This window comes from Excalfactoria chinensis, chromosome 2 (genome assembly GCF_039878825.1).
Source record: "Excalfactoria chinensis isolate bCotChi1 chromosome 2, bCotChi1.hap2, whole genome shotgun sequence".
Lineage (NCBI taxonomy): Eukaryota > Metazoa > Chordata > Aves > Galliformes > Phasianidae > Excalfactoria > Excalfactoria chinensis.
In genome coordinates, this window is record NC_092826.1 from 108,411,350 (window position 1) to 108,426,848 (window position 15,499).

The following is a 15,499-nucleotide window of genomic DNA, read 5'->3' on the forward strand; positions in this document are numbered from 1 at the left end:
GCGGTTATCTTAAATTCAGGACTGTGTTTGAATATGTTGCACTGGGACTAAAATGCATATTGTCAAAAAATAACGCTAAAATTGGGCAGCTTGTAATTTAAAAAGACAAAGTTTGATTATGATACCAATACCAATATTGTGCTATTGATTAGTAATACATTATTCCATGCTCTGGCTCAATTTCAGTAAGCTTATTATCGTTCAGCATGAATAAGAATACCAAAGCTGGTCTGCTATGGATTAGTAGCTAAAAGATCACTCAGAGTCACTGCAGAAAAAGGCATGAATTGCTGCAGTTTTAATGCTACCTAAAAATGATAACAATTTAAAAAAAAAAAAGAAATTAGGAAATTAAATATTTTGTGCTTTAAATATTTTGCAATTAACTATAAACCTACATCTACTGTTTTAACCGTAATACGTGCCATGTCCTCGTGGTAAAGTCAAGTTCTGGGTTATAAAATACTGCAATTTTCCTTTTCTTGGAAGCCGAGTTTGAAATTCTTTGGAACATTTTTTACTATGAACACCACTACAGCTAACAAAGTTGGCAGCAAAATAGCCATTGATTTCCTTGTTAGGCTAGCTGGCTCTAAGCAAATGCAGTATATATCGTTAGGCTCCAGGTCAGCTTTGTTTGCTAAATACAGCTTCATAACACTCTAGTCCCCACCAGTGGAAAAAATCTCAGCCCAAGAATAGGGCTGTCAGTTTTCTATGAAATGCAAAGGCCCTGCCTACACAGGGAGTTTGTTTACACGTCTTGTATGGAAACTGCCCTTCCAGCATCTCTGATACCAAAGAAAGTAATCCATAAGAGAAGGAAGACAAAATGAAAAACTCCTTATCGAACTTGTCTAAACAGCAGCTGGTTTCAGAGAGTTTAACAATTAAAATAATCAGCTCTAGAATAGAAAGTCTGAAGCATTTTCAAACTAAAATTATTTTTACTGTTCAAAAAGTATTCAAGAAAGAAAGTGACTACCTCAGCCTACAGGTATAGGGGTAGTGGTTGCTTGTGGTATTTTAGATAGGCTGTTGCATTGTTTCACTGCATTCCTGCAGACTGCTTGCTTCTGGTGCTAGCTGGAAGTCAAAAGCTGTGATGTGAGATGGTTCAAGGCAGAACCAGAGGGGAGATGGGCACTCCCTGGGCAGTGCTCCCAGAGTAGGGACTGTACTGTACAAGGCCACCGAGCTCAGAGCTGATCCTAGAGCTAACTTACTATTGCGAACCCCTGTGACTACAGCAAAGGTAACAGAGAGAAGTGCTGCACCAGGTTCAGCATAGATTTACAGGATTCCATTACAATAAATGGTATGCAAAATGGGAAGGTGACTTCTGCGCTGCAATCATGAAGGCGTAGGCTAGCTGGATCAAGGACAATGGCAGGATAAAAGGGCATGGCATGAAAAGGATATTTAACATGTGTTTCCCTTCCTATTTGCAGCCACATTCATCTCACAAACCCTGACCAGAAGCCAAGCTGCTTTCCAAAGCTGTGTCCCCAGTAGCAGCACAGTTCACTGGCTGGCAGGGCCTGCCCACTGGAGACCTCTGGCCACTGACACCCAGCCACAGGTGCTTCTCCACTTGGAGAGTGGTCAGAATTAATAATAACCAAGCTGGGTAGATGAGTTAGTTAATGAATGTGGGCTTGTCAGGCTGAAACTGAGAACTCCATCTGTTTTGCTGCTGTTCATTCAGGCTCCTCTCAACTGCCTTGCAAGGACAGCAGTTTGCCACAGGCAGCATCCCGTGTATCTGTTGTAAGGTGACCACTTCTTCCCTTTGAAATCTGGAAATATTAAGAGCTGCCAAAGTGCCCTTTCCCTGGGCAGGGAGCAGCACAAGGAGGGGCAGGTGAAGGCGGGCAGGTAGAGCTGGGGTGATCCAGACATGAGCTGGGTCAGACAGCTGGGCTCAGGAGCAGGTTATGTCTCTGTCCACATGAATATAAGCCTTATGGCCTAAATATACCCTTTCCTATGTATCAGGTGATGTAAATATAGCAGTGAAATAGAGGAAGTCTACAGCTTATGCACTGATATCTTCAGTGGGGAGGTACTGCAGGAGCTACAGGATGGAGCTATCTCCCCATCCCCTTCGGTGAAACAATAAATACTCCAGCAACTGATAGAAATATGAAAGTACTGTGCCAGAAATCCTAATCCCCAAGGTGGCTACCAGTTGTGGCAGAAGTTACACGCATTTCACCAGCTGGCACACAGACAGAAGCTGTCATAATAAATAAAGACATAGAGATGTCTAAAATGAGCTGGTGCTCAAAAAGTCTTGCAGATAGCATGGATGCTGGCATGCTGCCTAGTCAGTATTCACTCAGACTGTTTGGGTTTGCTTCTATTGGCTTCCATTTGCTGAGGTCCATGGCTCTAGACACAGCTCAGAGATGCTGGCAGCTCTATATGCTTCCTTTCCATGCATGAGAAGTTGAGGCACAGAGAAGTTAAGCAACACGCCCACAGTCATGGATGACTTGATAACAGAACCAGAATGAGAGTTTCAGTCCTGTAAATTGCAATACTTCATCCCAATAATGTTATGAATTATAAAACTCAATTTCTTGTCACACTAGAATGATGTTACAAATACAGAGTATTTGTACTGAGTACCTTAGTACCACACCTAGAAGAGTCTGAAGCCCTAAATCTTCATGCAAGATGGATGCTGTGTCAGCCTCAAGACTGCCTGCCATCCCTCTCCAGCTGCAACACTGCAGCACTGGCATGGATCAGAAGTGTGCCTGACTTTGATGGTGGTCCAGTGTGTGCTCAGGCAGTCCCAGACAATCCATCCGGGGACATGGTGTTGCTGTACACTCTGAAAGGCACCAGAGAAGTGCTTTCAAATTCCTGTTAGAAACTTTGATACCACGGACTACGTTAATTCCTTGTGATGGCCTCACAGCAACAGAATTACAGCCCAGCTGACTTTATTCTCTGGCCTTTCACAAAGAAACAGCTCTGGTTGACTTGGTGTTGTAAAAAGTCATGGCTTTGTGGGTTGGAGAGGCTAAAAGAGTCCACTTCACTTTTCCATAGGCAGAAGAAAACTGAAACTGCCTTCTTTAAGTGAAGCATCTCCATGTACTTGCATGCACGCCTGGATACATATATCCTGGCAAAAATGAGTAACAGCTGCTTTTCTCTTCCCCCCCACTCTGTCAGTTCTCTTTTACACTCTTCCTATACCCATCTTTTCCCTATGTCCATCTTCTATTCCAGATCCTCTCTTCTCATTATAGCTGTGCACACACAAAGAGCATTCCCCTGATATCCTTTCCATTAAAGCTCCATTCCTTGGAGAAGGGAAGAAGCACGGCATTTAGGATGGTTTCTGTGAATTCCTATTGGCTTTTACTCCTTCTCCTGTTCCTGATCCTTCTCAAAGAATTCCCTTTGAGGGATGAAAGGGCTTTTCCCATTTCCTTCTACCTACTATGCTACAGCATGAAATAGGTCAGCAAAGCCTCCACACTAAAAATTGCACAGATCTATAAAGCATTCAACACACTTTCCATTTTAGCCTGTACACCATCAATTTCCTTTCTTTGTGCACATCTCATCCCTGTGATTTCCATGCTGCCCTGTGTGCCCAGCGCTACCAGCCAAGACAGCACCATGCCAACTCCTGTGCTTGTTCACCCCAAACAAGTCTGAGGTTCTCTCTCCAGGGGAACTTCTGCAGCCTGAAGCCAGACACCTGCCTCACTTGTAACACAAGGCATGTCCAACAGAAATAAAATGGAACTGGCCACCAGCTTGGCCCATCTGCCAGTACTTTGGGAGTCCTGGTTTGGTATTTCAGGATGCTCATTAGCTTACTGCTAATAGCCAGCTGCGCTGACCTTTATACTAAACCAGGCTGAAATAGGAACGCCTGGTCCTTTGACCATCTGCATTTCCTGCAGTAAATGAAGTTTCATGATACTCATCCTAAGCAGCAAATAACTGGGCCCTTTCTATTTTCATTTTAGCCAATTTTGTTATTTTATATTATTTTTTTTTACAATTTGTGTCTTTTCAGTCAATATTCACATAGGTTGTGCCCAGTGAAACAGGGAGCTCCCTTCCGCTGGGAAAGCGGAGAAGAAAAGGCAGAGAAGGCCTTAGGAGTATTGCCAGTAACATTTAGTCCCACTTCATCCCTTTAAATTAATCAAACATACTTTTTTCATAGGGTTCAGTGTTGATATCGATCTCAGGAAAAAAAACCAATCAAGTGATACATTTGTATGATGCCGAAGAGGAAATGTGGGTCAGAAGAAGCACTGAGATACTGCTCTTCTCCAGCTCCTGGAGGTATATCAAATACCTTCCATCTCCATGCAAAGCCCGAGAAACCTCCAGCCTGGATGAGCAGAAAAGGAGAAAAGGAAGGGGAGGATCACAGAAAATCATAGAATTGTTTGAGCTGGAAGGAACTTCTAAAGCTCATCTAATTCAACTCTCTGTAGCTGCACAATGCCCCATCCAGCCTGACCTTGAATGCCTCCAGGAATGGGGCCTCTACCAACTCTACGGGCAACCTGTTCCTGTACCTCACCATCCTCATTGGAAGAAACTTCTTCCTTCTATTCAATCTTAATCTCCCCTCTTTTAGTTTGAAATCACATCATCTTGTCTTGTCACAACAGACCCTTCTTAAAGATCCTGTCCCTTTCTTTCTTACAACCCCCCTCTAGATACTGAGAGGCTGCTCTCACATCTCCCTGGAGCCTTTTCTTCTCCTGAGCAGCCCAAACTCTCTCAGCCTGTCCTCATGGGAGAGGTCTTCCATCTCTTGGAAGAGGAAGAGAGAGACTGAATTTGGAAGACAGTTTTCTTCATTCTGGTTCTTACAAGATGAAGACACGTCCACTTTGCCCTGCTAACGATGAGTATGAGATTCACACCCGGTTTTTGTTGTGTGACTGCAACAGTGGAGGCGCTCAGATGTCCTGCTCAAGTGAACTATGCAGGAACCCCAGCAGAGCAGAGCTCTGAAAAATAATAAAGGATATTATAAACTCAGTGATACAACAGACATAAAAAGAAGCCTCCCACCTCCAGTGGCACTTTGCTGTCATGCTGAACCACAGCCACGTGCTTAAGCATGTTATAATGTTATACTATTAATCCCTAAAGCACTAAACTCCCTGAGATGATGCTTCAGCACCAGGAGAATCACTCTTTGGTGCTGACATTGCATTCAAGATACTTGTAGGAGTGATGGCGTGCTGCTGCTTGACTCTGATGGGACTATAACATGGAGTTGGCAGCAAAACAGAAAATGATGCAGATTGTTATTCTATCCCTCATTCTTCTACATATGTATTTCTCCCTACCAGTTATCTCGGCTTTACAGTTACCAGCTGTGACATGAGAACACTTAATTTGTGACCTAATGCTATAGAAAAATGAGCAAGAACAGAAATGAAAGTAGTTCCAGCCCAGAGGTTTTCAGATACGTTTGGGAAATACTTATTTGTATTCTTCCAATTGTAGGTAAGACAAATCATTGCCAAAGAATATCTTTGCTGTTGATTGTGGTTTGCTTTAGAGTTTGCAAGTATAGTGCTGAAATCCATTCTTTAAATGCCAAATTACATCCTGGTGCCAGATTCAAATAATTCAATCAGCTGCCAGTCACAGAAGATTTGAGAAAGCATTAAAAAAACTGAGAATTTAAATGGAATTAATTCACCTACCGTCCACACTGTGAGATTTCGACTAAAGAACTAACTAGGGAATTGAGGAGGCTGTGAGGAGCAGAGCCCAGCAGCAGCTCATATCAAGGGCTGCCCATATCATAGACTACTGCCTGAAAGATATTTGGGCAGAAAACAAGCCTGCCAGCCCCAAGCACACTCTCTACTTTGACACTATACCACCCTGGGCATTAAACATTAACATGTGGCACTACTGCTGTAACATACTCCACCTTACTCTGCAATTATTATTATTCTGTCTCGACTGGTGCAGATTTAAAGACTCAGAGAGATTTTGTATCTTCCTGCTACCTCAGCTGGGTTGCTGATGAAATATAAAGGTACCCTTTTTCCCCAGAGGACTAGTGCTGATAACCCCAGGCTATGCCTTTGCCTTCTACTCCCTATTTCCTCTTCCACTACACTGCCACCAGATATATGAACTTTCCCCCTTGGAAAGGCCTGTTTCCTAGGCTGTTGGTTTTTTGGTCTTGTTTTTAAGACAATTTAAATGTCATCTCTGGGCACTGAAGTATATTCCACAGGAGAAAAATCGCTGCATAAGAAAGGCCAGGCCATGCAAGAATTAGAGGGGTGAACTTTGTGTTTGTCTGGTTGGAGTCTACTAGTTTCAAGGCAAGGTAAAGCCCTTTAAAACCATATTTGAAGTCTAACAACTTACATGTTATTGCAAGGCCATTCGGAACACATCCGAGAAAATAAGTTTTGATGGTTTCTGTACCTCGGCATTAATTAATATCAACCTTACAGAGAAATCCTACCCAACAAAATAGAGATGACAACAATTGAAAACGCTTTTAAGCATTGCAGAGAACTCAGCAGAAAAAAACATACCAGTTCCTCAAGATTTGACAGATGGGTTTAGTTGTTTTTTAAGGGATGTCTCTTTTCAAGCACTAGGCTTCCCTAGATGTTATCTTAAAAGCTATCTGGAATGACTGCAGAAATCTAATGGCTACGTTATTAAATGCTATAGGGCTTTTCCCCAGAGGATGACGGCACTACCCTTTGGCCCGCAGAATCTTATTATTCAAATATTTCTCAATGAATGATCTGTTCAAACAGAAATGTGGGGGTGAAATGTGATGTGTTAGTTCTGTGTGTTTCAAAAGCTTTGCTTAAAAAAACCACCAAACCAAACAAGTCACTTGTATCACGGCTGCAGCTTAGTCCAGAAATCTGCTGTCCTGCACAGGCTGTCCTGCTGATCATCGTTCTTTCTCATGCAATCATAGAATCATCAAGGATGGAACAGACCACTAAGATCATCCAGTCCAACCACCAACCCATCCCCTCCGTGCCCACTAAGCACGTCCCTCAGTGCTACAAATGCCCTGAGTGTAAACCACTTGGCTGTGGTCACACAGAAACATGAGTGAGATGGAGAAAGATTGTGCACCTTTAGCTCCATGTCTAAAGTTGATTTTACATACAGTTTTGGACCGTGCACCCTTTTGGAGGCTGTCTTAATGTCAGAAACACTGGGAGGATCTGAAGGCAAAACTGATGTCTACCCACTAGTCTCACCTGTACCATCCCAAATTTGACATGAAAGGGAATCCCTCCATGTTAGAGGCATCTTTCGGCTCTAAGTGCTCTGCCACAACATGATGAGAGTTCCTCCAAGCAGACACAGGGCTGGAATTCTTGTTCCCCTTCTCCTTCCTTTGCACAGAACGTGGGTAGAGGGGAGTCTCGCTGGCCGCACTGTAAAACCTGCTCAGTGGGATTTCCAGTGCCCTGGCTCATCTGACAACTAATTTGCTTTGCCTAGCAGGGATTTTCCATGCAGCGGACTCTTGTTTGCTATGTGAGCCATCCGAATATTTGTCGGTGTCATAGCCAGAGCCAGATGATGTTTATTCTGCTAACATACAGCCGGGCTCCAGCAGCACTCATTGAGGTCAGGGCTTTATTTATAGAAGCAGATATACATTGAGATTCTTTTTCTTTCCCTTGCTGTAATCCACCTAGGATCATCCAAAATAGAAAGAAACGGGCAGACGTGCAAATAATACATTAATTGGGCCAGGTCCTCTGGCAGCACTCATTAGTGCAGCACCAAACCAATGGGGGGAAAAAAAAAGCATTTAATCGCGGCTGGGGCTCTTCTCTGTTATTTCTCACCGGGAAGGAAAGGGCATAAAACCAGGAATAACAAAGCAAAAGCCATCAAGCAAGAAATACGTCCCAGATCTGCAAGGCAAGTTGTCACTCCTATGCTCTCAGCGGCTGGGAAGTGCAAGAAGAAGCAGCGTGCAGGTCCGAAGGAGGCAAAGCAACGAGACGTAAAGCGATTTACCTGCTGAGAGTGAGAAGGCGTTGTCAGCGTAGGGGCTCTGAGAGAAAGCCCAGCAGGAGAGAAGCTGCAGGTACAGTCCCCAGGTGGCCATGCTGAGGGTGCTCATGCTGCCAGCCGCGGGCACGGCGAGCTGCGGGCTCTGCTCTGCCTCCTGCTCGCTTCCTCTTCCTCGCCGGTCGCGCGTCTGTGCGGCTGTGTGGCTGCGTGTGTGCACGGCTCTCGCCCGCTCCCTCTCTCGCCGTGCCTTCAGGAAGAAGGAATGCCAACCATTTCCCATTCACTCTTCTCCTTACACTAGGCACGGTTATATTTAACTCCCGCGCTGGATCAGTTGCCCCCATTGTGGATGTTAGCTGCTAAAACGGAGGCGGGGAGGGGGATTCTGTTTGGGTCACAGAAGCGAAAAGGCACTTTGGATGATAATAATAATGAACTGGAAAGAGAGAGATTACAAACTGGACTATAAACAGCACCCGTTGGTGCCGTCAACCAGACACCGACGTCAGGAGGGCTAAAATCCCTGAATGATCGTCTTGTACGGGTCGCTAATTGCCTTAATGAGCGAGACAAGCGGCGATGTGATGTGTTTAGGGCTGGCGGTGCTTTGCAGTCGCTCACACAGCGCACAGAGCTGAGGGATACCACTGAGGGTCTGCAGCCACAGAGCCCATCAGTGTTTGGTGTTATCAGTGCAAATGTCAGCATCCCCACTAGTGATGCACCGTGCAACTGCAAGGAGTGCGCTGACAGCGTGCAACAGGTGAGAGATACAATATGGGTGCTGCTATGGGCCGGCTGAATGCAGTCGGGTCTGTAGCAATGGCAGCACCGCTGGTGGGCAACAAATGAAATTAATGAATCCAATAATACCATGAAGAACCAAGATCAGACAGCAGGACGCAGGTTTTTCTCTTCTTCCACCATCCTGTTATCAGCTTGTGTACTCGGGTCTCTGAACTAGAGTGGAAATGCATGATCAGGTAAAAAAAAATGCAGTGGCATCTTGCATAAAGAATAGAGCAAGGATTTCCATCACAGACACCACCCATCCTGATTACACAAAATAAGGTAGGGATGAGGAAAATAACACTTCCTCACAAGGACGAGTGCTTTCCTGAAATGGCCAGAAGCAATACAGAAAACCGGGGCTGCTGCTGAGCTCTAAAAGAAGTCGACTTTGCAGTCATTTTTACATAGAAATGTTTGGTCCGTCTGTTCTTTAGTGAAGAACCCTGATTGAAAATAGATGCTTTGTCAGCTTCCTTCTCTCTTTTGACTTAACATCTCCACCACTCCGAAGCCTGAGCCTGCTTTACTTGAACCAGCTCAGGCAATGCCAGGTTTCCTTCTGTAGGCACACACCTGAGGCAAACAGCCCATCTTCCAAAAGAATGCCTGAAAGGAGACGTTTAGATTTAGATTTGAAGGGATCTCTTTGTTGTGATGTAGCTGTAGTTCACCATGTTGTTAGTTTTTAGGTAAACTACCATGAGCTCATCAGAGAGAAGAGCCCCCCGTTGCAGTCAGCAGGGGCAGGTCTTTGCTTTGGTTTTAAGGCTGAAACTTTACCTTACCGGCTGAAACTGCCAGCAAAGCAGTGAATGGTTTCATCAGGATGAGAATGGAGTCAATTAGACATAAAGCAGAGAGCAGCTGTACGCTTTTCAATATGACTTTGTGATAATTGGTGTTCCACACTAGATGATAAGGACACACACCTGGTTACAGGGCCGCTTCCTGGCCTCTGGGGCATTGGCTCACGTGATAGGGATGATCCCAAGGAGGGGAAGTGTCACATAGCAGTGTGTTGTACACAGTGTGAGGAGCTCAACAGATGTGTGTTTTTCAGCCCCCGAGCTATATATACTGTGCGGACCTGCTCAGCCAAGCACTTCGTGCCTCCAGCCATTCCCATGGGCTCATGAAGTCAATGGAAAGCTTCTGCTCCCTTCAGAGGGAGCTGCATGACACAGTGAAGGCCACTGCTCTGAGAAGTCCGTGTCTCTATCATGCAAATAGTAACTGATAATGTTTTTCTCTTCCTTCTATATGTGTGATTACAGGGAATCAACTGCACCTTTACAAATCCTATTTTGAATAGATGCCATAACAGCTAATAAAAGGTCAAAAGCCAACTAGCATTTACATATATATACACATTTAAAGCCTGACCACTTTACCTGTTGTTGCTTGGTATTTTCAGCCTAGAGATGAGCCCTTAGAAGTGGGTGGAAGATCCTGCTCATCTACCATGTAAATAGAATTTATGAACCTCTCTCTTCTGTGCAAGAATTAATGAATACTTGTTAAGAAGAAGGCTGCTTCTCAGCCCTATTCGCTTTCTGTTGGCTGATCCTTTATCAACAAAGTAAATGCAGGGAGTTCAGGTAAAATATCATGAAACTCAGTGTTCTGAATAAGCACAGTTCTATTGAAAGGGAAAAAAGATAATCGAGGCTTTCCAGTTCAAAAGACTCAACGCTATTCTGCTGAGTGAAGCAAAGGTAAAACAGCAGCCCAGTGTTAATTCAATAACACCATGTCTGCAAAGTAGTACAGAAGAATTCTGCTCATTCAATTAGTGTCAGAGATGGAAAATATTCTTTATAATTATGTTTTCCTTGCATAACTTGTTAGCTATTTAGCAACAACAGCTTTTCACAATAAAAATATCTGTTCAGGTTCACACACCTGCATCGTTTATGCCCAACATTAGGATTTAGTACTTGGACAATGTAGCTAACGTTACTTGCTGCTATCTGTGAGTACAAAGGCAACTGTTGAGCTAAACAGATTGTAAATGCCAAAAACCAAAGAATGCCTTCATCATGTCCTTGCTGATGAGTTTAGATTTAATACTGAAGCCTGTATAGGAACAGACTGACAAACTGCAATGAAGAAAACTCAGCCAAGCTCTGCCTTCCCAGCCCCCCTGTGCCACTCACCCAGCTGGGTACCAGGGCCCCACGCAGCTGGCATCAGCAAGTCCTGAGGTGAGCCACTGCATGAGTGCATCCTAAGGGCAGCACATTGATGCCTAGCAACTTCCTACAGCATTAAAGAGCTATGATTAAACATTAAAGGATAACGCCAAGTGCTTTCCATCAAAGCTATAAGAAGAACCCCACTATGCCCTTGTAATGCTGGAAGGCACAACAAAGGACAATTTTCAAACAATAATTTAGCTGCTGACTTTTATAACATGACACCCCTTTCCTGTTTGTTTCGTCTGCCTCTTAGACCTTGTTTTTCAAACTGAAGGTCATTCAGCACTTGCTGTGAAACTGTGTACAATCTTGTACAATAGCACAGCTGTCCGAGGCAGAAATGTGTGCATACTTAAAGTGGCAGACATGCAGAAAGATATAACTACAACGCGAGCACGTGCTGTAAGAAAAATACAGTGAGGAATCCCATGGAGCTGCTGAATGTGTTGATCAAACCTATGGAAAGCCTGACGGCTCCTCAAGATGCTCATGTACAGGGTGGTTATCTGGAGCCTATATTGCAAACCCAGTACATTCTTGTTGTGCTGCACCTACTGCTCAGGAGCAGACCGCTGTGCGGGACATGTACCATACGCAATGCTCCTTAGATGTGATGCACTCATCACACATGAATCCAGAGGAGATGGAAATAGTTTTCAGGGTAATTTTTTCATCTTTTTTTTTTTTTTTTTTTTTTTTTTCATTCAATTCTTTGCTGTTTCTCACTTCTATTCGGAAAGTAGAAGCCTCTGCCTGTGCTAGCCCTGCTGCCGAGCTGCTGGAGGCAGAGTACAGAAGTGTCTGGCAGTAATTGGCTCTCGTGACTTCTACTTCAAGTGATTTATCATCCATCCTGCCAAGAAGCCCAGTGACTTGAAAAACACGATGCACCGCTCTCTTTTTTTCCTCTGTGAAGAATTCTTGCTTGGGAGAAAAAAGCCAGTAAAAACAAAAAACTCCACCAGCACTACTGTTTTAGGACTCATTCTGTCTCAGTACTCTCCTTTCTGGAGCACTACACAGATAATGTGCCTGAAAAAAACCTTTAGATACTTTGTTTTTAAAATACCATGAAGTCTTGTTTTCCAGTGGTTGGTTTTCCTCTCCTCTCATGGACTCTGGACACTAAATACCGAGGGATCGTGTGCATTGCAGAACCCCAAACCAGCAGCAGAAGACAGTACTTTCTGCTTTAGCCAAAGGCCTGAGGAGATCATCTCAGAATCATAGAATCACCAAGGTTGGAAAAGACCTCCAAGATCCTCCAGTCCAACTATCCACCTACTACCAATATTTCCCCACTAATCCATGTCCCTTCCCAGAACACCTCAATGTTTCTCGAATACCTCCCTGGGCCTATGTTATAAAACGGAAATGGAGTAAAGAAATAGATCTCAGTAGAACAGCAGGAAGAAGCAGCAGGATGTGGCCAACCAGTTATGCTTTTTGTTTATCTTTAAAGAAATGGACAACCATAAACTCTGACCAAGCTGCTATACACGGCAGGTCGAATTCCCATGTAGTATAAAAGAGACTTTCCTGGCACAGTACCGGTTGGGTAACCAACATCCACAGTTCAAATCTGCTGTTTCTATAAGGTGATCACTGATTTCTAAGGCTGCTGAGGCAGGCAGTGGGTAGAGCAGCTTTGCCTTTGTATGGTATTTCACATTTTGAAGCCCAAGCAGCAAACAAAGTGATTGGGCAGCGCACATTTCCCAGTCATTCTGGTACACCAGGGCTGTCCCCTTCCAAACGCAGCTGAGCTTAATCAAACCAGACTAATGCATTTTCCCAGCTCCCTTTGCAGAATTAGGGAGCTATGATTAAGGCTGCGCCGGCACTTCCATTTTGAAGTCCTACATTTGAAGGTTCCATAATTGATATCAAAGACATCCATGCCAAGAGACAGTTTGGCATACAGACATGAAGTCAGCACTTGAATAAATTCAGTGAAAAGTCTCACTTTTTCAACTACATGGAATGAGGCCCGGCATTAATGACTGACCTATGGTAGTTTAACATCTGCGTTAGGGCTAAAATGGTAATTTTTACCAGTATAATTTCTACTTATTTTCTGAGCACCTGAATGGTATCTCGATGTTGCAGAGGGAGCAGGTTTATGGCCTGGCTAACGTGGCTTTCATACCTAAACTACAGCCATGCCTTTTTGCTGCAAGGAGGAGGTATTGCTTTGATTGAAACTCAAGGCATGCCTTGATATATCAGCATCTCCCAGGGCCAAGCTCTACAGAACACCAGATGTGCACATTACCTTAATGACAAGTGCCGAGGAGACAGACGGATGACAAGTTCTCCAAGCACTTCAAAAAAGACAAGTGCCAGCTTTTTTTCTTTTTTTAATATACTCCTAATGTGCTGATTTCATTAGAGACTTTTACCCAGACAGTGTGGAGCTCTGGCTTGGATGAGTGCCTGAGTGAATACTGGCAGTCACCACTGTAGGTGCAAGGTGTAGAGATGTGCAAACCCGCTGCAGCCACCACGCAGAGAGCGGGAAGGCCTCTCTGTCTGACAACACCACGTTTGGTTTTCAGGTAGGCTTGCAGATGCTACATCTCATGCTGCAATAGCTGTCACACACTGCACAGAAATGCTCAGAAATAGTGATTATGTTCTGGAAGCAAGAGGCAAACATTGGTGTTGCTGTGTGTGTTTGGGGTGTAAAAAGGCTTACATGGGCCTTCCACTTTTGGCAGCATAAACAATGCTACAATCTACAGGCAAGTCTCCTATCAGCTAGGTGCAAAGACATTCCATGACCGAGTTCCATGGCCGTGGTTCTCTGTCCAGCTGTAGGTTGGTTGCTAATGCATTTAGTCAGCTCCAAAACACTCCAAACTCTGTCTTCAAAAGTATCCCTTTGTTACACCCCATTCCAACACTGACCCAGGATGTTCCAGAATTACACAGATTGCTGGAGCTGACAATTTAAAACATCAAAAAAGTCTGAAATGAACTATTCCATGCAACCTTTTCAGTGGTGTGTCTCCTGATGTTTTCTCTCTGCCTTGAAAATATAGATGAAAACAAGAACTATTTTGGCCTATTAGCTCAAGCCAATCGTCATTCTATTAATTTCTCTTACTTATTTCTGCACTACTGCAGGCAGCCTGGATATTCCTGGAAAGAACAGACACTGAAATCATTTCCATTTATATTAGCGTGTGTCATAATTAGCTAGAAGGGTCTGCCTTACTGAGGGCCTCTTTAAACCTCGACCATCTGGTTTTGTTCAAATCATCAAAAGCAGCAGAAAACGTCTCCTTCAGAATTACTGTTTCTCACTCATTACAGTACCCAGCTATAATTAAATAAGTCAGCAGTCCCACTGCCAGTATGTTGCTACAATGGTCAGATCTGATACCGGTGTCTGATATCAGAACGTCATTAAGTAGAGGGGGGTACAAAACACACCTTTCTGTACTAACTGCAGCTATCAAGCTCTGTAAACAGCACAAAAGCTGCAGTGGGGATTTTGATTCCTACATAAAACACAATGATGTGGTCAGGGCTGAAGTTGCTCATGTATGTTAATGAGCCTTCCGTTGGCGCACAGACAGTGTTTGCTGGTTTCCTGGGTACAGTGGCAGGCCTCAAGATCCACTGCAGCTCATTTCAGGTGTATCTAGGATTTTGCATTGGTGTTGAAGAACAACTTTAGACAGATCACGTACACGTTTGATTCCTCATCAAGATGAGCACACGCTGTAAGGCTGTAACAGTTGAAGGCAACCATTCATCACGTGCCCAAGTGTTCACAAGGCTGACGGCCTACACAGCTCACTAGGGACTAAAATTCAAACAAAACAATTGAAAGTTACTACAAACTAACCCTGTTAGCAGGCTGAGCATTCCAAGTGCAGGAACACATACTCAACACATCATGCCATCCTGTGAGGAAATTCAGTTATTCCCCATTTCCAAAGACCTGGCAATTCTTTTTTGGTTTCATTTTGGCTGATTAACTGAGGTTCCACACTTAAATTACCTGTAATGCTTTTCTGGTACCACCCATAGGTCACAGGTTAGTGACGGGCCCCTTCAGTGCATGTTGCTGTCTTCTCTTTACAGAGGACAAGTGCTGTTGGTCTGAACCACTGGGTTTCCTTCCCAACCTAAATAGGTACCCAGTTAGAAAAGTGTTCATGCAAACTAGACCAGTGATTGCTGGACATCATCCATAACAAGTGTACCAAATTTTCAGATGGTCTTTATTTACCTGAAAGCCATAATAAGACCCAGGGAAGTACCTATTTAAACACTACCCTGAACCTGATGAGGAGATTTTACTCCCTTTAATAATATGGGAACCCTTCAGATATACCATCTTTCTGTCTCATCTGTCCTTCATACAGTTTCATCCACCTAACATGCCTCTTAGAGGCAGCTCCATGGTGTAAAAATACAGCATCAAGCAGGTATGCCATATAAACAAAGCAGTACAAATGCCACTT

At 44.0% G+C, this 15,499-nt stretch overlaps 1 protein-coding gene across 2 annotated transcripts in view; it reads right to left on the reverse strand.

Annotated features, from left to right (window-relative positions):
• Nucleotides 1-8,311, reverse strand: part of COLQ (collagen like tail subunit of asymmetric acetylcholinesterase) — a 34,856-nt gene extending 26,545 nt beyond the window's left edge. Inside the window, exon 1 of one of the 2 annotated variants that reach the window (XM_072328509.1) lies at nt 8,035-8,311. In XM_072328509.1, coding sequence (XP_072184610.1) covers nt 8,035-8,311 — 277 coding nt within the window. Of the gene's footprint in view, nt 1-7,259; nt 7,329-8,034 lie in introns of those variants that run through there. The other variant, XM_072328510.1, reaches the window with a different exon arrangement.
• Nucleotides 8,312-15,499: the final 7,188 nt, after the last annotated feature.